Source organism: Neophocaena asiaeorientalis, unplaced genomic scaffold (assembly GCF_003031525.2).
Source record: "Neophocaena asiaeorientalis asiaeorientalis breed wild unplaced genomic scaffold, Neophocaena_asiaeorientalis_V1.1 scaffold204, whole genome shotgun sequence".
In the NCBI taxonomy this organism is placed as follows: domain Eukaryota; kingdom Metazoa; phylum Chordata; class Mammalia; order Artiodactyla; family Phocoenidae; genus Neophocaena; species Neophocaena asiaeorientalis.
This window is the reverse complement of record NW_020173922.1, coordinates 5,040,265-5,067,128: the sequence shown is the minus strand read 5'-3', so window position 1 is coordinate 5,067,128 and position 26,864 is coordinate 5,040,265. Positions and strand designations below refer to the sequence as shown.

The 26,864-nt window shown below is 41.6% G+C and overlaps 1 protein-coding gene and 1 non-coding gene across 6 annotated transcripts in view; both read left to right on the top strand.

Annotated features, from left to right (window-relative positions):
- The first annotated feature begins 12,702 nt into the window (after positions 1–12,702).
- LOC112404501 (U6 spliceosomal RNA) lies at positions 12,703–12,809 on the top strand. Its single transcript, XR_003004106.1, has one exon. It is a non-coding gene; the product is annotated as a U6 spliceosomal RNA (small nuclear RNA).
- An 8,376-nt stretch (positions 12,810–21,185) lies between these two features.
- The window catches only part of NRG2 (neuregulin 2), a 180,434-nt gene continuing 174,755 nt past the window's right edge, over positions 21,186–26,864 (top strand). For all 5 annotated transcript variants that reach the window (XM_024752396.1, XM_024752395.1, XM_024752394.1 and 2 more), the window contains exon 1: positions 21,186–21,873. In XM_024752396.1, coding sequence (XP_024608164.1) covers positions 21,186–21,873 — 688 coding nt within the window. The remainder of the gene's footprint in view (positions 21,874–26,864) is intronic.

Below are 26,864 nucleotides of genomic sequence, written 5' to 3'. Positions count from 1 at the left end.
CTTTTCCTTTTTTCCTGAATAACTCCATATTCTCCTTTGCGTTTCAGTAAAGCATTACTCCCCCCACCCCCAGAAAGACTTCCCTGGCCCATAGACTAGGTTAACTTTTCCTGTTGTGTGTTCCTAATAGCATGCTTATCTAATCCCTATGGCAGAGTGTATCATACGCTATTGCAACTGCTTATTCGTTTCTCCTCTTTTGTGCTGTAAGCTCCCTGAGAGCAGGAATAGCACCCATCTTAGTTAATTACTGTATCCTTGTATTTAGCACAGAGCCAGGAAGAATATTTGTTGAATATATAAAGCAGAAGGTTTGGAATGGCTAAATGAGAAATTGAATATTAAATTGATAAGGGATGAAAAATATGTAAGTTATTCCCCAAACTACATCTCCAGTTCTGACCTCATACCTATGTTCTACTTACCATAATTCAGATTGTCTATGTGATATCTTCACATAAATGTCCCACTGTTACTTAAGGCTTAATACTTCTAAGCAGAAGTAATTTTCTCCCTCCTCAATTTCATTCAAATTGAATTATTTTTCCAATTATTCTATTTCTGTCAAGTGGTATCTCTATCCTTATAGTCTTCCAAAAGAGAAACTTAATTACATTTAACTTTTCCTTCTACTTGCCCTCTCATCTAATTTGATATAAAAAATTTTAAGCCCTTCTTTTAAAATGTTTCTCATTCACATTTGCTTTCTTTTTACTCCCACTGCTGTTCTTATAGAGCCAATATGGTAGAGAGACAGACACCAAGCAAGGAATCACATATTCGAATATGTAATTATGACTTGCAATCAGTACATAGAGGAAATAAACAGAGGGCTGTTATATGGGATGGAGAGGACCTAATCTATATAGAATGGCAAAAGAACACTTTGAGAAGGTTACATTTAAGCTGAGAAGAATGAGAGAGAGCCAGCAATAGGGAGAATAGAAAGAAGACCATACTGAACTGAAGGAAAAGAACGTGCATAGTATTTGAGGTGGGGAAAAAAATTGGTGTTCAGTTATAGCATGTTCCAGAAACTAAAAAAAGATGACTATAGCTGGAGGGCAGTGAGCAATGGGGAAGAGTGATAGAGAGGAGGCTGGGGAAACAAGCAGGGACCAGGTCATATGACGTGTTGTATACTATGGCAAAGGGTTTGGATATTATTGTTTCTAATGTGAAGCTACTGAAGAATTTTAATCAAGGGAATAACATAATGCAAGAAGTGGTAAGCAAGAAAATTGCTAAACATGTGAACATATCTAAATAAGCATTTATTGTAAACAACATTAACAATGATTTTAAAGTCTAGATTGAGAAGATGTTAAAACTAAAATATTAGATAACGACAGTGAGCAAGATGGGAAGGAAAGTGATTGGAGATAAAGTTTTACAAAGCCCTTGATTATTCGGGAAGAGAATAGGTAAATTAACTTTAGACTTTCTAATGTGCATGTTAAGAAGGTGAGAATAATTATCAAAAGGATAGAAACATAAAGGCTCTAAATCAATAAAGGTGAAGAAAGAGGAATAAATAAAACCAGAACCATCCAATAAAAGGCATGCAAGGAGGAAAAAAAGTTTAAAAGATGCATTATAAATTGAAAAATAAAACCACATCATAGAATTGTAGAAATAAGTCAAAATATGTCAATAATTTAAATATATAAATATATTAAGCTTGTCAGTTAAAATCAGAACTGCTTATATTAGATAATAAGGAAAAAACCTAGCTATATGTGTTTGCCATAGACATAGCTAAAACATAAAGGCATAGAAATTTGAAAGCAAATGAATGGAAAAAATATATGATGGGCAAATATTACCCAAAAAGAATGTTAATGTAGTGATATTAATACCAGACAAAATAGACTTTAAGGTGGAAAGCACTGTTAGGAATAAATTTATTTATTTATTTATATTTTAAAGGTACCTCTTTTTTTTTTGATGTGCACCATTTTAAAAGTCTTTATTGAATTTGTTACAATATTGCTTCGGTTTTATGTTTTTTGGTTTTTTGGCCCTGAGGCATGTGGGATCTTAGCTTCCCTACCAGGGATCGAACCCATGCCCCCTGCATTGAAAGGCAGAGTCTTAACCACTGGACTGCCAGGGAAGTCCCATAAATTTATTTTTAAGATAAGTAATAAAGGAATAATTTACCAAGGAGATATAGCAATTCTGAATCTATATGTAACTTACAATATATCTTCAACAGATATAAAGTAAAAATATCATTGACAGAATTGCAAGAAATAAACACAATTTAAATTACAGTGGGAGGTTTTTTTTAACCACATTTCCTACAGAAACAGAAAAAGCAGACAAAATATTAATAAGGATTAGAAGATATGAACAACACAGTTAGCCAGATTGATTTCATGGATACAGCCAGAATCCTTCACCTAACAGAGATTACATGTTATTAAGTACACAGGGAAAACTTACAGCATCTTACTGCAAAGCCAGTCTCAAGAAATAGCAAAAGAATTGATATCACATGGACTACAACCATTTTTTACAAGAGTATAACAAAACTAGAAATCAACAACAAAAAGCCCCACACCCCACAATAGAGTAACTTTTAGTTTCTACCTTAAACACATAGGTGGATGGTAATAGTGCCATTTACTGAGATAGGAAAGTCTGAAAGAGGAAAGGGTTTTTAAGCTGGGTGGAAATGGGGTCAGAGGAAAGATGAATCAGTTCAGAGACGTCTGGGCAACCTAACACCTAGTGAAGTATTGGGACAGATGTACCTCAGCTTAGTCACCAGCCGTAGATTTAATGTGTCTGCTGTGACCACACTTCTTTTCAAAGAACCCTCTTTCTATTTTGGGATTTTGTAAATTTGAGTTTGAAATTTACCTAAATTAATATTGTCAATTAATTGGTTATATCGCCACCTAGTGGTGTACTTTAGGATAGCAGGAGATGTGTTTTTGTTTATTAGATGAATTCCTGTATACTTTTTTAAAAAATTAAAGAAATCAAGGATTATAAAACCATTGGTTTCATTGTTCAAAATATTGCCATTATTATATCTATATTATGCACTTTTTTCCATATCCCAAACTATCAGTATTGCTTTTATTTTAAACTATTAATATTGCAAAAGGTTAGATCTCCCCAAACAAAAAAAGCTGAATGCACAAAAAATTACACAAATAGCTAATATTTGTTGAATGCTGACTACGTGCTAGGCACCACTGTAAGTTCTTTACATGAGCATCTCGTTTAATGTTCACATCATTTCTATAAATACTATATATTATGCCTGACTTGAAGAAATTGAGGCATAGAGAGATAAGTAATTTAATCAAAGCTACAGGGCTAGTAAACCACAGAGCTGAGATTTGAATATAGGTAGTATGGTCCTATAGTTCTTTTTTTTATGGCTCTTAAGCTTAATCATTGTGAACATTGTTTAAATCAGGAAAAAATGAATATAGTCTAAATGTTTAACAATAAAGAAAATGGCCCAGTAAACTCTAGAGTGTCAGTTTGTTAGAATGCTATGCAGACATTTAAAATGATAGATTCAAAGATTATGTAATAACATGGAAAACTATTTATAATGTGAAAAATCTAGCCAATGTTATGCATACAATATTAGTTATACATCTGTATGTGACAGTCTAATATGTTTTTTTATTTTTTGTTTTTAAAAACTTATTTGGAAATAACTTCAAACTTATAAGAAGTTGCAAAAATAAAAATAGTACAAAGAACAGTCATATACCTTTTACAAAGATTCACCTATTGTTATTTTATCCCCTTTGCTTTGTAATTTATTCTCTCTCTCCATACACACACATAATAAATACCAATTTTTTTCCTGAACCACTTGAGGTAAGTTACATACATCACAGCTCTTACCCCTAAATACTTGAGCATATATTTCTGAAGAATAGGGCTTTGCCCTATAGCTATTGACTTCATAAATTTACAATGGTAGAATACTTTTATCTAATTCACTGTCTATATTCCAAATTTTTAAGTTGATCTAATAATGTCCCTTATAGGCTTTTCTCTTTCCAGGACAGGTTCAATTTTAGGGTCAGGTACAGTATTTAGTTGCCATGTCTCTTCAGCTGCCTTAAATCTTGAACATTTCCCAGTTTTTCTTTGCCTTATTTTGACATTGACATTTTTGAAGAAAGTAACTCCGCCCCACCTCCACCTTTTTAAAAAAATAGAACATTTTTCATTGTCTGACGTTTCCTTGTGATTATATCATCATACACTTTTAGTAGGGATACTGTATAGATGATGTCATAACCTTCTCAGGATATTACATCTGAAGGCACATGATGTCTATCTGTCCCTCACAGGTAATAGTTTTAATTTTCATCATGCAGTCAAGGTGGTACCCACTACCTCCACTGTATAATCATCTTTTAATTTTTTTCCTTGCAACTAATAAGAAGTGGGGGGGATAATTTAAGACCATTCATATATTCTATTCTTCCCCCAAATTTCTCTTACATTTAGCATCTATTGGATGACTCTTGATCCTATCTTTACCATGAACACTGCCAAATGATGATTTTCCATCTAGCACCCTGTCCATATTTACCACTAGTACCTCACAGGGCTGCATTATGACTTTCATGAGCCCTATGATATTTTGCCTTCCTGGGCCCTTTACTCCATAAAAATTTTTTTAAATTGTATTTATGACTATGTTGGTATAAAGATTAATATGATCCAAGCTAGATTTATTGTTATTACATTTATTTTTCTTTTGGTTTCTTTTAAAAGAAATAAAAATTAAAACATTTTCATTGGCCTTTAAAAGTATCATGGGAATTGGGACTTCCCTGGTGGCTCAGTGGTTAAAAATCCACCTGCCAATGCAGGGGACACGGGTTTGAGCCCTGGTCCGGGAAGATCCCACATGCCGCGGAGCAACTAAGCCTGTGTGCCACAACTACTGAGCCTGCACTCTAGAGCCCTGAAGCCACAACTACTGCAGCCCTCGTGCCTAGAGCCTGCACTCTGCAACAAGAGAAGCCACCGCAATGAGAAGCCCATGCACCGCAACAAAGCGTAGCCCCTGCTTGCTGCAACTAGAGAAAGTCCGGGTGCAGCAACGAAAACCCAATGCAGTCAAAAATAAATAAATAAATTTAATTAATTAATTTTTTAAAAAGTATCATGGTATTTAGACACTGTGCCTAATGGGTAAGTTGACTCTAGGCCCTCAGTATTCTGCACTACGCAAGAGGCCTCCCTTCTCCCCCATTTATCTATCTATCTGACTATCTATCTACCTGTCTGTCTGTCTATCTATTTATCTAAGATTATGGACTCATGGATTGCTATTTTTCTCAATGGTGTATAGTTCATTATTGTTTTTACTTAGTTTGGTGCTCAGATTGTCCCAGATTTGGCCAGTAATATGCTCCTGTCATCTTCTAGCACTTACTATCTGGCATAACAAGATGTTCCAGGCTCCAATTGTACCTACATTGCCCCAGCCCTGGTATCAGCCATTTCTCAAAGGAGCCCAGGTTCCTTTTAGTGGGGCATGGTGTTAGAAACCAAGGTCTGGACACCAGATATGCTCATTGCTATTGGGTTATATTTGCTACTTTGGCTATTCTTTCCTTTGAATAGCCAGAGCTAGGAAATATAGGCATATATGTACATATACATGGGTACAGACATAAACATGTATATACACACATATTCATATTTTAGAAATCATGAGTTCACACCAGTTTCTCTAATTCCAACCTATCTCTGCAGGATTCTTTCTTGTCCTCCCTATTCTATACTTACGTATCCTTTCTTCCACAGTGAGAAACTTGGTTCCCAACAATTTCCTCAATCTTAGATTACATATAAAATTGTTTCAGAATTGCTTTGCCCATACCATTATAATTAACAATCATGCTAAAAAGAGTTTAGGATTTGTTTGCCCTTTTCTCTCTCTACCCTCTCCAAAACTTAGGATATAATGTGTCCATAAATTCCTTGGATTAGTTCCCTTTTTAAATTTTATTCCCATTTAGTGTGGTCATGGTATTCATTTGAAATAAAGTGTGTTCATTTGTATGATTGGATTTTGGTTTTAGTTTTTCCTCCCTTCTTATTATTTTTGAGTATGTAAGATATTAACAAGCTTTCAAAAGTCAAAACTATATAAAAATTTACATTCAGAGAAGGGTCACTCCCTTCTGTTTACTCCTTCCACCCCTTCTCCTTGTAGGAAACACATTTTGTTGTTTTCTGGTTTATCCTTCATGTTTCTTTTTGTAATGATAATGCATGTTTTCTTGTTTTTCCTTTTTTCTTACACAAAAGGTAGCATATTATATATGTTCTTTTGCACTTTGCTTTTTTCATTTAATATCTCCTGGAAATCATTTCATATCAGTTCATTGAGATCTTCCTCATTCTTCTTTACAGCTGCATAGTACTCCATTGTATGAGTGCATTATTCAAACAACCTCCTTCAGTTAGATATTTAGAGAGGTTCCAATATCTTGAAATTACAAATAATGCTACAATGTATAATCTTATTCAGGTGTATTTTTATGTTATTAAAGGTGTAACTTCAGGATAAATTTGTGCAAATGGGATTACTGTGTTGAAGGGTAAATTTGTATGTAGTTTTGCCATATTCCCTCCAGCAATGTATGAGAGTATCTGTTTTCTTATATCCTTATCAACAAAGTGTACTGTCAAGGTTTTGATTATTTTGTCAATCTAATGAGTGAAAAATGATATCTCAATATGCTTTAAGAATGTCAATTGTTCTTATTATGAATGAAGTTGATATGTTTTTATATATTTAAAAACTATCTTTATATATCTCTTTGTGAATCGTCTGTTCATGCCTTTTGCCTATTTTTCTACAGGAAATCTGCATTTTTACTGTTTGATACAGTAGCCTCTAGTCATATATGGTACTTGAGCACTTGAAATGTGGCAAGTACAAATGAAGGACAGAATTTTAAATTTATTTAGTTTTAATTGCTTACAATTAAAATGTAAATAGCCACATGTGGGTAGTGGCTACCCTACTGGACATCACAGCCTTATGTCTCACTTGTAGCTCGCAGAAGCCCGCTTAACTCCTTTTCTCTAGAATCTGAAAAAACTGAGCTGTAATATCATGATTCACTAATGATCCTATCATTGCCCTATCATACAGTGTTTATTTGTAGTAATTTGATTAGTGTCTGTATACCTCATTGGATCACAAGCTCCTCGGGCAAGGGCTGTGTTTGTTTTTTTTCAGTTTTATATTGTGCTCAGCACCTAATCCAGTATCTAGAACATAACAGGTGCTCAATAAATATGTGAGCACATGAATGAATTTAAAAGTATATGAACACCGGGTCGCCGCGCTGCGCGCCACTGGTCTCCCCACCCGACCCCGCCGCGGCCGTCGGGAGGGGGCTACCCGGCGGCCGTCGCGTTGGCTGGGGCCGTGTGCGCGCACGCGCGCGCGCCCCGCGTCCCTTGGGGAGGTGGGAACCCGCTGGGGGAAAAAAAAGTATATGATTATACCTTTGCTATAAGTGTGGACTCCACTATCTACTGCGTGTGTGTGTGTGTGTGCGCGCGCCCGCGCGCGCACGCTTGGAGGGGGTGCGGTTTCCAGAGACAAATCTAAAGATGTGGAGATGATACCAAGACCAGGTTATTCAAGAGAAATGGAGTTGGTTGCAGAAAACTTTGGAATCAGGAAATTGGCTTTATTAATAAGATTTTTAAGCACTCACTTTATGCCAGACAGTATCCTAAGTACTTTATGTGGTGTCTTATATTATCCTCATAAAATGACCCTGTGGAATAAGTACTATTATTATCCCCATTTTACAGATGGCATGGAGGAAAAGAGGAGTAACTTGCCCAAGGTCATACAGCTAGTGAGTAGTGGAGCAAGCGTTTAAGTCTAAGCAATCTGACTTCAGAGCCTACCTTCTTAACCACAATGCAGTATTGCTTTCTGTTTGATTGTGTCCATATGGTGACAGAAGCTTAGTAACCTCAAATGTCTGCATCAAGCTTTTGTCCAAATTTAAGCTTCAGTAAGCCACTGTCTCCTGGAGGTTTAGACCTCTTTCCAGTGGTGCAGGTGGAGGGAGACTGGGATAAGAGGATATGAAAATCTACAGAGGATCCCTTTTCTCCAAAAGTCAAACATATATTTTTGCCTCTAGGATTTTCTGCCTTGTACATAATAAAGGGAAAATAAAGCATTTTCTTTGATAAAACAAGACACAAAATAATCAATCCCCCCTTCTCCAAACCTCTGGTCTAGTAAGAAAACTTAAAGAAAGCTAAGATTTACTAAAGCCTTAAGAATTAGCTAGCTTTATTCAGCTTTCCCTCTCTCCTCCCTTCATCTCTGTCACATATTTAGTGCTCCATACATAGTCCTATTTAGTTGATATTCCTAATATTGATATGTTCTTTCATTTAGTTGTTTCTTTGTTTCATGAAAGGATATCTTATCTTCCTGTGCTAATTATACTCTGCTTGCCCCCGACCCACCCCCTTTCCTAGAGTCACTCTCCATCCTTCCCTATCCTGCTTTGAACCATGGAGCACTGATCTCTATGGGTTATATCACCTGGGTTCCCCTGCCCTCTGGCTTCCAATGGGTTGAGCAGAAGCTTGGCACAGGGGTGGAAAGAAGAGCAGGAAGAAAGAGAGATCAGGGTATTTCTTTTCCCTTCTTTCTCCCTACTTTACTACCATGTTCTCAAAGTAGCTGCCTGACAGCCCCTCCTACAGCGCTCCAGCATTCACTGGGCTCCCATAACACTTTCTTCACCTTGCCCCCACATGTCTGGGGAAGGGAAGGTTTTAGCAAACTCTTGCTCATCCCTGGGTGACTCTACATACCTGCTATTTCCTGAACTGCACACATCTTTGTAAACAGGCCCTTTAATAAATTATTCTCTGTGAAATTTTTTGAGTAGAATATTATTTCCTGCTTGGGACCCTGCTCAGTACATTTCCCCTTTAGAAGTCTTTCAAAATTCTTAAAGACATGGAGGAGGCCTAGACTTTCAACTAGGGATAAGATTAAATAGGCCTCAGGTGGATTGTCCCACAAATTGGATCAGGTGATTTTATCACTCCATTTCCAAGATTATTCTGGGGAGAGAGACTCTGAATGTGACAAACGTGTGTACCCTGTTATATGTATCAGAGATAGTTCCTCAGGCTCTTTTTACAGCTTGAATGAAATGACCTCAAGATTATTCATTCTCTTTGCCCTGGGACTCTGATCATCAAGAAACCTTGTGAGGGCTTCCCTGGTGGTGCAGTGGTTAAGAATCTGCCTGCCCAGAGAACAAACGTATGGAAACCAAGGGGAGAAAGCGGCGGGGTAGGGTTTGTGCTGTGATGAATTGGGAGATTGGGATTGACATGTATACACTAATATGTATAAAATGGATAACTAATAAGAACCTGCTGTATAAAAGAATAAATAAAAAAAAATTAAAAAAAAAAAGAATCCTCCTGCCAATGCAGGGGACATGGGTTCAAGCCCTGGTCCGGAAAGATCCCATGTGCCGCATAGCAACTAAGCCCGTGCACCACAACTACTGAGCCCACGTGCCACAACTACTGAAGCCCGTGCGTCTAGAGCCCGTGCTCCGCAACAAGAGAAGCCACCACAGTGAGAAGCCCATGCATCACAATGAAGAGTAGCCCCCACTCACTGCAATTAGAGAAAGCCCGCATGCAGCAACGAAGACCCAATGCAGCCAAAATAAATGAATTAATTAACTAACAAAAAGAAAACCAACCTTGTGATTACTAAACTGGTTCCCAGGTAACCTGATCCAGAGAAAGGGGTACCCTGGAGGGTAGTAGACACCAATAATCCAGACCGTGAAAAAAGTATAGTCTTCACTTAACATTAATCATGAAAAGAAAAAGAATGCACTTCCTCATCTTTCCCCTTCCACAAGCACACTATGTTTTTCGTGGGTTTTTTTTTTTTTTTATTATGGCTTCAGCCGTGTAGTAAAACGAAGATTCCTGTTACCCAGATCTATAAACAAGTCTGTATCTCTACTCAGATATGGTATCCATATTCTATCATCCTTCCTATTATAATAGAAGAATCATTTTTTCTGTCCAAGAGCAGCCCCTCTCCTTGTGCTATTATGCTCACCCTCTTTTGTCTTCTGAAGGGTTTCCCTCTTCAATTATCCCCTTTTTTCCCCACAACTATTTCTTCCTTCTTATTGGAACATTCTCATTAGCTTACAAGCATGCTCTAGTATCTCCTGGTTTGGTAAAAACCCTCCCTCAACTCTACATCCTCTTCCAACTAGTGCTTCATTTCTCTGCTTGTGTGAACAGCAGACTTTTTGGAAAGAGTTGTTTACACTGGCTGTCATCACTTCCTTACCTTTCATTGACTCCATTCTGGCTTCCTTCCAGGAAACCCATCACTCCACTGAAACAGCTTCAGTCAAGGTCATCAGTGACCTCCATGTTGTTGAATTCTATTGCTCTTTCTCATCTTACTCAGCCTCTTATAAACATTGGACACAGTTAACCAGTCTCTTTTAAAAAATACTTTCTTCTCTTGACTTCCACGGCACCATTCTCTCAGTCTCCTTTCCTGACCACTCCTCCTCCTCTGTTCAACCTCTAAATGTTAAGTTGTCCCAGGGCTAAGTTCTAAACTTGCACTATGCACACGTGGCTATTGAGTAATTGAAATGTGGCTAGTGTGAAATGAGACATGCTGTAGGCATAAAATACTCTCTAAGTTTAAAAGACTTGGCATGGGGACTTCCGTGGTGGCACAGTGGTTAAGAATCCGCCTGCCAATGCAGGGGACACGGGTTTGAGCCCTGGTCCGGGAAGATCCCACATGCTGTGAAGCAACTAAGCCCGTGCACCACAACTACTGAGCCTGTGCGCTAGAGCCCGCGAGGCACAGCTACTGAGCCCACGTGCCACAACCACTGAAGCCCGCATGCCTAGAGCCCATGCTCTGCAACAAGAGAAGCCACCGCAATGAGGAGCCTGCGCACCACAATGAAGAGTAGCTCCTGCTCACCGCAGCTAGAGAAAGCCCGCGTGCAGCAACGAAGACCCAGCAGAGCCCAAAATAAGTTAATTAATTAATTAAAAAGGACTTGGCATGAAAATATATGTAAAGTATCTCATTAATAATTTTTATATGAATACGTATTGAAATAATATTTTAGGTATACTGGACTATTAAAATTAATTTCATCTGTTTCTTTTTACTTTTTTACTGTGGCTACTAGAAAACTCAAAATTACATATGTGGCTCACATATAACGTATCGGGCTGTGCTCTTCTATATCCTCTTCCCTATCAACTTTCTCTTTTCATCAACTTATCTAGTGCCATAGCTTTAAACGCTATCTATATGTTGACTCCCAGATTTAAACCTCTAACTCTGACCTCTCATTTGAAGTCCAGACTTACATATCAGCTGGGAATTGAATTTCCATTTGAATGTCTAAAGGTATCTTGGTATCAATATGTCAAAAATGGAATTTTCTCTTTTCTCCAGCCCTATTATGTCCCCTGCTAGTTTCCCATCTCAATCAATGGTGCCATTATCTGTCCAGTTGTTCAAACCAAAAATTGAGTCATCTTTGATCACTCTATTTTCCTTACCCATTTCATCCAATCTTCCAACAAGTCTTGTTGGTTCCACCTCCAAATATATTTTGAATTCCATCCATTTTTCTTCATCTCCACTGCTACTACCCCAGTGTAAGCCACTGTCACCTCGCAGACCACTGTAACAGCTTCCCAACTGCTCTCTTTGCTTCCACTCTTTTCCCAATACAGTCTCTGCTCTATATCTCAGAATGATCTCTTTTAAATATAAACCAGATCATGACAGACCTCTAGTTAAGCTGTTCATGACTTCTCATTGTACTTAGAATAAAATCCATACCTACCATAGCTTGCAAGGCCCAGCATAAGTCTGATCCCTACTTATCTCCCTAACCTCATTCCATGCCACTCTTTCCCCTTCTTATAATGATCTTCAACTTCATTGGCCTTCCTTCCATACTTTGAATCATGTCAAGTTTGCTGTTGCCTCAGGCCCTTCCTATGGTATTCTTCTCTCTGCCTCAAATGCTCTACTCCCAGAATTTTGCAGGGCTGATGCCTCTCCATCCTTCAGATCTCAGCTCAAATGTAGCCTACTTAAAAAGGCCATCCTTGCAAGTGGTATTCTGTCCTCGTCGTTTTCAATCTAATCATCTCACACACTCTCTCTTTCTTCCTTCTTCTTTTCTTTCTCTTACAGAAATGTTTTATGTATTTGTTTCCTTTTTAGTGTCTGTCTCCCTTGAAGAGTATAAGCTCTCAAGAGCAGGGACCTCGTGTGTCTTATTTGCGCCTGCATCCTCAGCATCTGGTATGAAGCTTGGTCCAGAGTAGACACTAAAGATAGTTTTGAGTGATACATTGCAAAATTAATATTAATCAAATGGATTTTTGAAAAGAATGAATAAAACTATTTGGGAAATAAATAAATTCACTTTGGGATGAATAATATAAAATGTCTTAGAAACTAAGGCATAACTTAAGGAGCTATGCATTGGGCCTTAGTAGATATTAATCCCTTAGTGTGATTGAGTTTGTCATGTTCAGCAAATATTGAGGACCTAGCATTTACAGAGCATACTCTCTCTGCCCTCAGAATTGGGAGAGCTGGTGCTCGCTTCGGCAGCACATATACTAAAATTGGAACGATACAGAGAAGATTAGCATGGCCCCTGCGCAAGGATGACACGCAAATTCGTGAAGCGTTCTATATTAAAAAAAAAAAAAAGAATTGGGAGAGCTGAGAGAACAGTGGGACACTGAGCCTGAGAGGCAAAGGGGAGGGATGACATTAAAGAAGAAAAGTGGGGAGTGGGGGTAGGGAAGAGGCCCAGGGCAGGTGCTAGCTCAACAGATAATAGATCCTGACTCTAATATTGCCTAGATTTTAGCTCTAGCAGCAACCATGGCTATTATTTCTTTGTATCTAGGTCAGTATGCATAGTAGGTGTTCCATAAATGCTTTTTGGTAGAATAAATAAATTTATGAATTTTAAAGAAAACTCAGGAAAAGTGAAGTCTTCAAATTTCTGACCTTGGATGATATTGGAAGTGTCTGGGAAGTAAATGAAAAAGAAGGCACATGAACTGGAAATTATAAAGTAGAAGCAAGGTTGAATTGGACACTCAAAGGTACACTAGCCTGAGGATTTGGGAGTAAGGGCCTAATTTCTTCTCCTCATCCTGCTTCACGCCCCCAGAGTTGAATCAACCTCAGAATTCCTGTTGACCTCAGGAGAGGATCCCAAATACACAAATCAGGAAAACAGAGAGAGGAAAATCTTTGAATGTTAAACAGCAAAAACATTCAGCTTGAAAGACATCTAATTTTTTCTCAATCCAAATTAGACAGGCTATGATGCTTAAAAGAAAACGAATGCTGGTGCGAAGCACGAATGTATTATCTGATTGAAATAACACAGGACAGATACATCTGTGTCCAGATTGTACTTCTGCTGTGGTCTATTTTAGGGAGCTTCTGGATTTGAATCTAAAACTGATATCTGGAAAAGAGATAATAATTTGTGCTCACATAGTGCTTTTCATTCAAAGGTCTCAAAGCACTTTACAAAGAAATAAGTATTATTATCCCAGATGGAACAACTCAGACAGAGGGGCTGCTGCCCTCTTCAGAAAATTGGAGAGTGTAAGCCCTTGGACTCTTGATGCAGCCCTAGGCTATAAATTATTGAATCATGTCCTCTATTGATTGGGAGCTCGGACTACCAATGATGTGACTTTTAAAAATATACATACAAAGTAGAACATCAGGCTCTATGCTTAAGAATTTTAGCATGTGTTCAAAAAATATGAAAATGGGTGGTTTTAAAACTGCTGAATTGGGGTAAAGTATGTCTACTTAAAGTAAGAAAATGGTTATTCTAGTCAGACTAATACTAGTTAACATGTGCTAAGCATTATTCTAAGTGTGCTATATATATTCTCTTATTTAATACTCACAACAATTTTTTTTTTTTTTTTTTTGGCGGTATGCGGGCCTCTCACTGCTGTGGCCTCTCCCGTTGCGGAGCACTGGCTCCGGACACGCAGGCTCAGCGGCCATGGCCCACGGGCCCAGCTGCTCCGCGGCATGTAGGATCCTCCCGGACCGGGACACAAACCCGCGTCCCCTGCATCGGCAGGCAGACTCTCAACCACTGCGCCACCAGGGAAGCCCCTCACAACAATTTTTTAATCGACGTATAATCGACATGTGACGTTATATTAGTTTCAGGTGTACAATATTATAATTCGGTATTTGTATACATTGGGAAATGATCACCACAATAAGTCTAGTTACCATCTGTCACCATACAAAGCTACAAAATTTTTTTTCTTGTGATGAGGACTGTTCAGATTTACTTTCTTAGCAACATTCAAATTTGCAATATAATATTTTTGACTATAAGACTCGCGGCAATTTTAATGAGGTAAGAACTATTATCACTTTACGCATTTACCATTGAGGAAACTGAGACCCAGAGAAGTTAAGTAACTAGGCCAAATGTCAGCTAAGTAATTAGCAGAGCTGAGACTTGGATGTAGGCAGCCTGAGTCCATTACCCATGCTCTTAGCCAGTTACTCCGTGCCAGGTACTGTGAAGCATTTTGCATGCGTTATGTCACTGAATCCTCACAAAACCTCTAGAGGTAGGTATATTATTATCCCGATTTTATTTGGGAAGGACAGTAAGGATTAGAAAGGTGAAGTGACTTGCCCAAGCTCCCATTCCAGTATGTGGGGAGCCAGGATTTTGCAACATAAACAAAAAGAACACTAGGCAGGAAGTCAGGGTTTTAGTGATGTTTCTGCCACTAACTAGGCTGTGTGACCTTGAGCAAATCCAATAGTCTGCATGGTCTCCACATCTTCCTCTGTGACAGGAGGCCATTGGGCTACATTGACGCTGATTCCTTCCCAATGCTAATATCCTCAGAGTCTCAATATCTGTTTTCTATCTGGTCCCTTGTTTAAAAATCCTTGGAGGAAAAGAAATTAACCACACAGAACCTGAGAGTGACTCTGGAAGCCAAATTTAGAAAACAGATCTCAAAAGGAGAAAAAAAAGGAGTTTACAAAATATCTTTACTTAGAAAATGAGACTGTCCTGCAAATTGTTTGGCTTGATTTGTGAGACCCAGTGACCACATAAAGGCCATACACATCACCTTGATGGACCAGTTCTCCTGGATGTAATAAGCCATGTAACCTGGTTCTGTGGCCATTTCTGGCCACTGAATCGGCTAAAGCTGGAAGAAGTCCATCCTCATGTGGGAGGGATCTGGGAGAAGAAGCCAAGCTTTTCATGTGGGTGTTCTATCTTGAATTCAGTATGTCTATACCATTCTGTCTACTTCTGTTTTTGTTCTCAGTGATTATTATGTAGTGACACAGCCCACTGCTACCATGAACAAGTTTTTTCACAAGCATGTGGGGAGCCTGTATAGTGAACAGGTCTGCCTTCCATTTCTCTGTCTGGTTCTGTTCAAAAGTATTAGCTTGATCCACAGGAAACAAAATCATTATCTTGAAGAGATTTCCGTACTCCCGTGTTCATTGCAGCATTATTCATAGTAGCTAAGTTACAGAAACAACAAGATCAATGGATGAATGCGTAACTGTGGTATATATATATAATGGAATATTATTCAGCCCGAAAAAAGAAGAAAGTCCTGCCATTTGTGACAACATGGATGAACACGGAGGGTATTATGCTAAGTGAAATAAGTCAGCCAGAGAAAGACAGATACTGCATAGTATCATTTATATGTGAAATCTGAAGGGGGAGAGGTTGGTGAAAGGGTATACGCTTTCAGTTATAAAATGAATATGCTCTTAGGATATAATGTATAGCATGGTGACTGTCGTTGATAACTATTGTATAGTTGAAATTTGCTAAGAGAGTAGAACTTAAGTGTTCTCATAAAAAAAGGGGGGGCAGAGTATAGAAGGTGGTAGATAATGTTAATGAGTTAATTGTAGGAATCCTTTCACAATGTATACATGTATCCAATTATCATATTGTACACTTTAAATATATGACAATTTCATCAAGTATACATCAATTAAATAAAAATAAATAAAAGACAGAAAAAAAAAAGAAAACCAAAAAATGCCCCAAAATGTGAGCTTGAGTTTGTGAGAAACCTTGGTCCTATCAGTAGCTCTGTGATCTTGCGAAAGTCAAATTCTCTCAGAGTCTCAGTTTTCCTCATCTTTTGTAAAATGATGCTTATACCATTTGCTTGCCAGTGTTGTACATTTCAAATAGTCTGACATTGGTGGAAGTATTTTGGAGAGATTGGAGACCCCTCAGATGACAATGAAAGCGAGGCTGCAAGACGCCTTCCCCTCAGAGAGACACGGTGTTGTGCATAGAGCAAGCCTGAATGGGAATCCCAACACTGCCTGCCACTTGGGCAAGTTACTAAACCTCTGTAAGTCTCTTCAGTTTGTAAAATGCAAAGTTGTTGAGGCATAGAAATATAAACATGAAGCTCCTGACACACAAGAGGCCATTTAAATATGGTGGCTATTATTATTTTGACTATCAATTATTGAATTACACTGAAGAGTTAGCAGGTTCAGAATATCAAGCTTTATTTTCTGAGACTGTGTACCAATTCACTTTGATCCCTAAGGAAAAGCCGGAAGAGAATTGGGCTCTCTTCTCTACTAAATGGCTGATGTTAATTCTGTAAAGCTTATCTTCATACACACCACACCTTGGGGAAATCTGGACAAGGACCTCTCTTCCTTTTAGACATCTCTGCCTAAGTCTCCACCCTCTGTGGCCGCACGAATTCTAGTGGACAATTTGGATCTCAAAACTTATCTTTGCATTCTAAAGAAGATAAAGTTATAGTGCAATAATTCCCAACCTTTTAATTCCCTAATAATTCTCTTTTTTAGCACCAGAATCTCATTTTAAAGTTAAAAAAATTTCAAGGAATCCCATATAATAATAGTTCTACTTTAGGTCGCTTCTGATTGAGAAAATACATGATTAAAAAAATCAGCATCAGTAAAAAAAATTAGAGGATCCTCTCTCAAACATTGTTGGGAATAGGTAGTATATGAACTTGATTAAAAAATTCACAAGGTACAAAAGGGAACACCATGAAAAGCATTCTTCTTGCACATACCTCCGCCACCCAGTGCCCTTCACCAGAGCCTGCTATTGTTTCCATTTCTGCTGTGTCCTTTCAAAGGTAATCTACGATCTACGAATATTTATGTATGTATCCTTTAAAAAAAGACAAAACGGTAACATACCTTGCCACTCCTCTTCACCTTGTTGCACTCTTCTGCATACTTAACAATGTCTTGTTATACTTTAAAATGGATATGTGAAAAAAAGAGATGGAATATGTATTATTATTCCCCACACTGGCATCTAGTATTGAAAAATTGCATTGCGTTTTTTTTTTTTACATTTTTAAAACCTTTTTATTTTATATTGGACTACGGTCAATTAACCATGCTGTGAGTTTCAGGTGCACAGCAAAGCAACTCAGCCATGCATATACACATATCCATTCTCCCCCAAACTCCCCTCCCATCCAGTCTGCCATATAACATTGAGCAGAATTCCCTGTGCTATACAGTAGGTCCTTGTTGGTTATCCATTTTTTTTTTTTAATTTATTTTATTTATTTATTTATTATTTTTGGCTGTGTTGGGTCTTTGTTGCCGTGCGTGGGCTTTCTCTAGTTGCAGCGAGCGGGGGCTACTCTTCTTTGCGGTGCGCGGGCTTTGCACTGCAGTGGCTTCTCTTGTTGCGGAGCACAGGCTCTAGGTGCGCGAGCTTCAGTAGTTGTGGCTCACAGGCTGTAGAGCGCAGGCTCAGTAGTTGTGACCCACGGGCTTAGTTGCTCCGCGGCATGTGGGATCTTCCCGGACCAGGGCTCGAACCCGTGTCCCCTGTGTTGGCAGGCGGATTCTTAACCACTGTGCCACCAGGGAAGCCCTGGTTATCCATTTTAAATATGGCAGTGTGTACATGTCGAACCCCAACTCCCTGAATGCGCTGCATTTTTAATATACAGAAAATCCTAGTGTGCATTAACTACATACCACATAGAGAGTCTCAGCTCTTAGATTAGGAACCAACCGGTATAAGTAAAATATCAATAACGTTCAACATTAATTTTGGCCCTTACTCTACACCAGGCATTGTTCTAAGCACTTTACACTTGTTATCTCACATAATCCACATCCTTCAAATCCTTCTAATCCCAGTTTAAATGTTATCTCCTCAGAGAAACCCTCCCTTATCCAAGAAGACCTACCCTCTCCCCTTTCCATTATTTCCTATCATTTCATCCTGTTTATTTCCTTCAGGACAGTTACCTATTCGTCCTATTTCACCTATTTGTTTACTGTTGTCTCCCGAATGGAGTAAGAGCTTTGGGAGTGGGGACAGTGTCAGTTTGGTTCACTGCAGTATATCCAGTGACCAGTCCCATGCCTCGGTGCTGGGCACAGAGGAGCCATTCCATCAGATGTTTATTGAATTAAGTACACAATGAGCAAAAAACAATTATATGAGGTAGACCCTAGTATAATCTCCATTATACGAATGAGAAAGCTAAGCCCTAGAGAGGGAAATAGAGTCAAGTCAAAATTAGTAACTTACAAAATTGGTTTAAAACCCAGTACTGCTTGACCCTAGAGCACAAGCTCTTCGCCACTACCCTGGTCTCAGAAACAGAAGACTGAGTACAGTCTTGGCTGTGTATGATCTTGAGTAATTCCCTTTTCCTCCCTGGGATTGTTTCTTCCATTGCAAAATGCGAGGGTGGAGTTAGTAATCTTCCTTATAGCTATGATCGATGCAAATGGAAAAGGAGACACTGAAGGGGCCAACAAGATTGGCTTGATGCCTTTAAGAGAGCTGATTTCCATTCTTTAATTCCTACCCTCCTTCTTTCACTAAGGATTTGCTGATCCTTATTTTACGCTAGGCACCGTGTTGGTTGTTCCTTTGGATAGGTATCTAAAGACTAATAGGACATAGTCTCTGCCATTAAGGTGCTTAGTCTGATGGGTCTAATGCAGACCCATTAGTAGCTGCTTGAAGTACAGTATAGGTCTTTGCCATAACAGTAATATGTATGAGGCACATGGTAACACAGAAGAGGAAGGAATTAATTCCATCTTGTATGCGTATGGTGGTGAGGATGGTGGTGCATATGTAGGGAGGGAGGGATGAGGTTTACTGCTGAGCTAGGCCTTGGGGATAGAATAGTTTTCCAGGTGGACAAGGCAGAGGTGAGGCTTCCTGGACACAAGAGACATCATGTGCAGAAGCACACCAAGACACAGTATGATGTGCTGAGGACTGCTAGGGTAGGGGCTTGGCTCCCAGAGGATGGAGTTGGCTAAGTAGAGGGGGCCCGTGAAGAGCCATGCTGAAGAGTTTGGACTTTACTCCTGAGAGCAGTGGCATGGCCAAATCATATTTATATTTTATTTTTAGAAAGATCACTCTGGCAGTGGTAGGACTGGAGGAGGGTAATGAGGTGAAAGGTGTGGAGACTAGTGAGAAGGCTTTGTGGTGGTCCAGGTGAGAGGTGAGGAGCACTTGGACCTCGGGTATTCATGCAGAGTTGGAGAGGAGCTAGATAAATCGGGGATTTTTTTAAAAAAAAAGAAGTGGCAAAGGACTTGGTTGTTGGTTGGATGAGGGAGAATAAAATGAGACTGAGGGACTTGCTGGATTGGGTGGCCAAGTATAAAACGGTTCCATTAATGATTATATGGAATTAGGAGTTGGGTGGGAGAAATAATGCTGCTGGCTTTGAATATGTTACGTTTGGGGGGTCTCTTAGCCAGGAGGAAAGCTCTAGCTCCCTCTTGCCTTTCCAGAATAGCATTCCTAGCCAAAGTCAGACATCCTCGGGCCAGTTTCCTGCAGTCCCCAGTCAGGGATAAGATTCTCCAAGACCTCACTGGAATTCCTGAGCTCCATATGCTTCAGGGATATAAGCTGGGTCTTAAAAACTCCCTGTATCCTTATTGATAGAAGGAGAATGGATCCCTAACTCGCTTTTTAAAATCAGATGCTGGTTTCCGTGGAGCAAACTCTCCTGCCTGTTTGCAAGCAGCACACTTTTAAAAAGAAACCATTTCCTGTGGGGCAGCTCTGGCCCTAACCGGCTCTGGCTCTTAGGTTGGCTCCCAAGAAGCCCCCACCTCCTTTAGGAAGAGGCTTTTTTAAAAGAAGATGAGGTTGTACACCGTGTAACCTGGTCCCGCCTGGCTCCTGGAGAAAGCCCAGAGACCTGGGGACTGGACCCTCTCTCAACCACCACCCGGGGTTAGGTGTCCTCAACGCAACGCCGAGGCAAGACTCCATGTAGCCCCAATTCTCCCCCAAATGACGGGGCTGGGATCCTCCCCCACCTTAACTCGAATCTCCAGCGCTCACCTGGCGGTGGCAGGGCCAAGCACGTGGGCCCGATTAAGGGCTGGCCTCTAGGGTCCTCCCAGGGAAGGGGATATACAACCCCAGGAGGCAGGAGGCTGGCCAGTCACCCGGGCCGTGACAATCTCCTTGGCTCCTACAGCCGATGTCCAAAGGCAGGTCACAGCCTGTGTCCCACTTCCCCCTTCATAGGACGGTGCCAGAATCTGTTATCTCTACTCCGCCCTCTGCTCACGCACTACCCCACTGTCGTGCCCATAAATCCCAAGAGCAAAGGGTAGCACAATTCCTCCCGCGTCCCTGCGGGCCCTGAAGCCGGGCACTAAAGCAGTGCAGTCCCAAGCTTCCCCTGCAGAAGCCGCGCTCCCCACTCGGTTCGGGGGTAGAGGGGGCGCAAGAGAGCAAGTGGGCGGACGTCCCATCCTCCGCATCCACCTCCAGGTCCTGGCGCGCAGGGTGGGAGCGCTGCGCGCCTCCGCGCTGCGCATAGCGGCCCGCTTGCCGCCTGCCCCCTGCCCTAGCTGGGCCGCCTCCCCGGGCTGCGGGTGGAGAGCTATAAGGCGCTAACGTTACGCTGTTTCCGGTTTTCCAGCGGGCTCTGGTTTCCCCTCCCAAGGCGGCGGCGGCGGCGGAGCGGCGGAGCCCCCCAAATGGCCTGGCCAGATGCGGCAGGTTTGCTGCTCAGCGCTGCCGCCGCCGCCACTGGAGAAGGCTCGGTGCAGCAGCTACAGCGACAGCAGCAGCAGCGAGAGGAGCAGCAGCAGCAGCGGCGGCGAGAGCAGCAGCAGCAGGAGCAGCAGCGACAGCAACAGCGGCATCTCTCGTCCCGCTGCGCCCCCAGAGCCGCGGCCGTCGCAACAGCCGCAGCCCCGCAGCCCCGCAGCCCCGAGAACCGCCGCCCGCTCGCGAGCCGCAGCCGCCGGCGGCATGAGGCGCGACCCGGCCCCCGGCTTCTCTATGCTGCTCTTCGGTGTGTCACTCGCCTGCTACTCGCCTAGCCTCAAGTCGGTGCAGGACCAGGCGTACAAGGCACCCGTGGTGGTGGAGGGCAAGGTACAGGGGCTGGCCCCGGCCGGCGGCTCCAGCTCCAACAGCACCCGTGAGCCGCCCGCCTCGGGTCGGGTGGCACTGGTGAAGGTGCTGGACAAGTGGCCGCTCCGGAGCGGGGGACTGCAGCGCGAGCAGGTGATCAGCGTGGGCTCCTGTGCGCCGCTCGAAAGGAACCAGCGCTACATCTTTTTCCTGGAGCCCACGGAGCAGCCCTTGGTCTTTAAGACAGCCTTTGCCCCTCTTGACACCAACGGCAAAAACCTCAAGAAAGAGGTGGGCAAGATCCTGTGCACTGACTGCGGTGAGTCGCCCCCTCCCTCTGCTAGAGAAAGGGGGGAGGGGCGAAGCTGTGGAGAATGGGGGTGGGGCGGGAGGTGCTGCAGGAGCCCAGGCCTGGCAGCGCCCCGGCCGGCCGCTGGGGGGTGGGGCCGCCCCTGTGCAGGGCGTTTGGCATGGTGGGTGAGGGTGTTGGGCTGGGGAGAAGGAGGATCAGGCTCAAAGTGTGCCAGGGGTGGGGGCGGGGGCACGCGCTGGCCTGTGCCAGCAGGGATCTGCGGCTGATGTATGGCATGTGGGGCTGGAAAACTGCCATCATAGCCCAGTTAAAGCTGTGGAGAATGGGGGTGGGGCGGGAGGTGCTGCAGGAGCCCAGGCCTGGCAGCGCCCCGGCCGGCCGCTGGGGGGTGGGGCCGCCCCTGTGCAGGGCGTTTGGCATGGTGGGTGAGGGTGTTGGGCTGGGGAGAAGGAGGATCAGGCTCAAAGTGTGCCAGGGGTGGGGGCGGGGGCACGCGCTGGCCTGTGCCAGCAGGGATCTGCGGCTGATGTATGGCATGTGGGGCTGGAAAACTGCCATCATAGCCCAGTAGCGGCAGGAAAAACGGAGGGGTCCTGGTGTTGCTGGCCCTAGGCTCAGTGAGTCAGGAGTGACCCTCGGAGGCCTTGCCCGCTCTGCTCCCACGGGCCTGCCTTGCCCAGGCTGGCAGGGTCTGCAGGAGCAGCTGGGCAGATTCCCAGGCTGTGAAGGCCTCCGCTTACAAGTTCTCCTAGGGAATCATGGCCCCCGCCCCCTCCTTCCTCTCCTGGGCTCCCGGTCAGCTCATCCACACCGCTGGCGCAGGCAGAGTTGGGACTTTTTCTGCTACTGTTTTCTGTCCCCCATGTGGCTCAGGGTTTTTTTCTGCATCGTGATTGCTTGTCTTTTCTAAGCTGGTAGCACAGCCCTCTCTTAACCTCCACGACTAGTGAGCAGACACCTCTTTTGGCAGTTTCTGGGAGATCTTCCTAGGTCTGTTGATTGTGATGACGGCAAAATAGAGTAACTTCTGCTGAATGCTGTAAGTTCAGCTCTGACATCTCACCAGCAGGATGTGTTGACTGCATATCTCATCTTCATGATGTTGGGTGCTGAACAGGAATGCAGGTGATTAGAAACAAAACACTGAAATCTGTAGATCTGTGCAGCTGGGAATGGAGGTCTCCAATGTCAAAAGTCAAAGAAATGTCAGTTTAAGATCTTTTTTTTTCTTGTCCCTGAATCCAGTACTTACTTCTCAGTAAGATATTTCAAACCAAATTGTCCCCAGACTGGAGTGTTTGATGTTAGCTTGTCTTGTGCTTATTCATATTGGGGTTTCATTTTATCCCCAAAGGCTGGATTTGGTGTTTGCAGTGTGACTTTGAGCTGTGTAATCACTGAATTGTGACAGATGTCCTGGTCTGTCATAGAAGTTGGTGTGTTTACTAGTTTACCAAGTGATTCTGGGTAGTATAAATAGGCTTTGAGTAACAAAGAACGTGTAACAGCTTGTAGGAAGTTTTGCTGCCCTCATCTTTCTAGATCAATGCCTTTGACTTTCAAAAGCTTCCCTTCTACCCCACGTCCCCCGCCCCCTCCCCACCCCTGTCCTTCAGGAGACGAATTTTAGTTTAGTGGCGAGAGTATATCTACTGTGACCACTTTAATCAGAAGACTCTTGCAGTGTCTTAATAAGAAGAAAGAAACTTTGGTGATAACAGCAGTTTATCTCTCTGACATTGTCCTGAGGAATATTGTTGACTGCTCTTTCATGTTGGTTTTATGCTCTGAAATGTTTGATGATGACAAATTGAGACCAGTTAAAAATTTCTAATTTTTTATTGTGTTAAGCATTTTGTCTGAGATCCCTTGGGGAGCTGTGGAACTGTATCGTGCAGTGGGAAATAGATAGTAAAAACATTTATTGAACCTTATCCAAGGACAGCTTCTGTTTTGGTTTTCAGTGAGTTGCTCCTGAATGTGCATCGTGCACGTTGCCACATAATCCCTTGTCTGGTCCACTGAGCCCCAATGGTCATCGTCCCCTGTCTTCCTCCTCCTTTCCTCCTTCCTCCATCAATTCTACCTTGTTTGTTTTAGTGAGTGTTTAATAGCTTAATAGTTGAACATGGAGATCATGAAAGATCTGGGGTTCAGAAATATAGTCTGCTTTTAGGTTGTGGTCGTCTCATATTATGAACGGAGCATGTGTAATATCGTTCTCAAAAAGATAAATTTAGGACTGCAGTCACTGCTTACGAGAGGGCCCTCATACGTCACAAATTATCAAGGGGCAGGGAAGTGTATGGGAGTAAACATCTTAGAGTGCAAAAATTTTTGCTTTGAGTTGATAGTATATAGATACAAGTCAGTTTGGGGGCTTTATCTAAGGGGATTAGAAATTAAAGGACATTTTTGTGAGAGGAAACTTGTGGAACTGGTGATAATATGACAGAAGAGCATAAACTACATTTTCTTATTTTCTACAATGTGGTTGAAGAAAACATGCACTAGTAATGGTATATTAAATAAGGAAACAAATCTTCCTAACTAACCACAACACCTTACTTGTGCTCAGCAGGAAATAACTAACAAATTGATTTTCTGTTTTCTATCTCTAAAAAAAAGCCGTCTGGGCCACAGGGTCATTGGGAACATTTTCTCCTTGGAGCAGATCTGCCCATTGCAAAATAGGGAAACCGGCACCTGGAAACTGTCATCATGGCCGTTATATTGAGCAACTGTGGTTAAATTGTTACTTTATTTAGCCATTTTCAGCTGTGAGCCTGTCTGGGCTCTGAGAGGTATGGTTCCTAGGGAGATTGTCCAGAAAGCTGTGTTTTGGTGGGCCGGGACTTTGGGATAAGGTACCATACAGAGAGATAAAGGTTTTCATAAATGGCTCATTTTACCACAACTATGAAATGTTGACTTGTAGCCTGTTAAGTCCTTCTGGAATAGCAATATCTGTCTGCCAGAGGGGCATTTTTATAGATCTAATGTGTATCATTCATCCCAAATTACTACCTCTGGTGGTAAAGAGTGGAGTAAAATCTTTGCATTTCTCAGATTACATACATGGAGGTGTTTTCTGTGCCTTCTGAGGAAAGAACAGGAAAAAGATTTGAAAAGGACCCTCAGGGATTAGCAACTCTGTACAATGCTATGAAAGCATCCTGTCCTGCAAATAGTCCTACATTTTTAATGACGGTTGCATATATTTTGGTTTAATCACACTCTATCATTTGCTTTCCTATATGTATATGTTTTTTTAAAATTGTTTCCTTATTGAATAGATGCAATAGATATCTTTTTTTTTTTTTAAAGAAAGATCATTCTTCCTTTGGGACTTTATGATTTGCCTTTTTCTTCCAACGTATAGTGTACTTTGTTGTTAAAGCTAGAAAAGGTGTATTCCTGGGGGACTTTATGTTCTTTAGGATAGTTTTAAATTAATGTGGCACCCAGATTCACATATTAGAGCAAGGTGGTTCACAAAATTCAGTATAGCAAAAGCGACTGCATATTTTTAAAGTGCTGTTTATTTAAAGAATCTTTTCTTCCCCAGCCAGCTGGAAACCCAGCTGTGCTGCAGCTTGAAGATGGGGAAAGTGAAACTAGATTAGAAACTGACCAGTCCTAGTGGTGAGGACAGGCTTGATTATAGATTTAGGGGTAGAATTACCATCACAATGTCATTATTTCTTTCAGTGGCTGCTTTCCTCAGCAGACTGGGATTCTTGGGGGCAGGAACCATATCTTATCTTTGAGGTCTTTCTCCTAGCTCTCCTGCCCTTCAATGTTTGGTACTGCTGGTGGCTTACAGAGGGATTCTCATAAGTGTCTTTTGAATGGATGAAGTCAAGTGAAGTTCAAAAAGCAAGCCTCCAGATTAATACTAAAACAATTTTAACTCTCCTATCTGTGACATCAAGTCCTGTGCTGAAAAGCTGAGTTTGATGATAGCCCTTACCTGTCGCTATGGGAACCTTTTTTTCTGAAGGAGTCGTAATCAACTAGAGTACTTAACCACAATGTGCTTAATCATTGTGCTGATTAGTGTTAATGGGATTTGAGCAGTGGAGAATCTAGGTCTTGTTGAAGAAGACCCTCTTTTTTTTTTTTTGGAAGGCAGGTTATCACCGCCCCCCTCATGTTTAAACAAAATTAAGATAACTATCAACTTGAATTAACAAAAGGTTTGGGGGCTAGAGAGGGTGTTATATTAACTAGCTAGGTGACTAACTTCTCCTTGGTCCCAAGGCTCTTAACCATCTTTTATTATCTAGGACTTTTTTTTTTTTTTTTTTGGCTACGTTGGGTCTTTGTTGCTGTGCGGGCTTTCTCTAGTTGCGGCGAGCGAGGGCTACTCTACATTGCGGTGCTCGGGCTTCTCATTGCGGTGGCTTCTCTTGTTGTGGAGCATGGGCTCTAGGTGTGCGGGCTGCAGTAATTGTGGCTCTTGGGCTCTAGAGCGCAGGCTCAGTAGTTGCGGCGCATGGGCTTAGTTCCTACGGGGCATGTGGGATCTTCCCGGACCAGGGCTGGAACCCATGTCCCCTGCATTGGTAGGTGGATTCTTAACCACTGCGCCACCAGGGAAGTCCCTATCTATGACATTTTAATTTCATTTCCTAATAGCAAGTATGTCATTAATTTTTTTCCTTTATAAAGTTGTATTTATATTTTTGAATATGTAACACTTTCATATGGTTCAAAACTTAGAAAGCACATAAAAATATACGGTGCAAAGTCTTCTTCTTACCCCTGTCCTCAGCTACCCAGCTCTTAGGCAATTATAACATATTCTTGAAATGTGTATTTCTCTAAAAGCAAAATGTTTTTCAAAGTAATCTTATTTTTTTTCTTAACAGATGGAGAATGTTAATTTTGCCATTAAGCCAATATTATGGTAAATTCTTCCCAAGTAGTGTGTGTGTGTGTGTATATATATATATATATATATTTTTTTTTTTTTTTTAAACCTATCAAAGAAC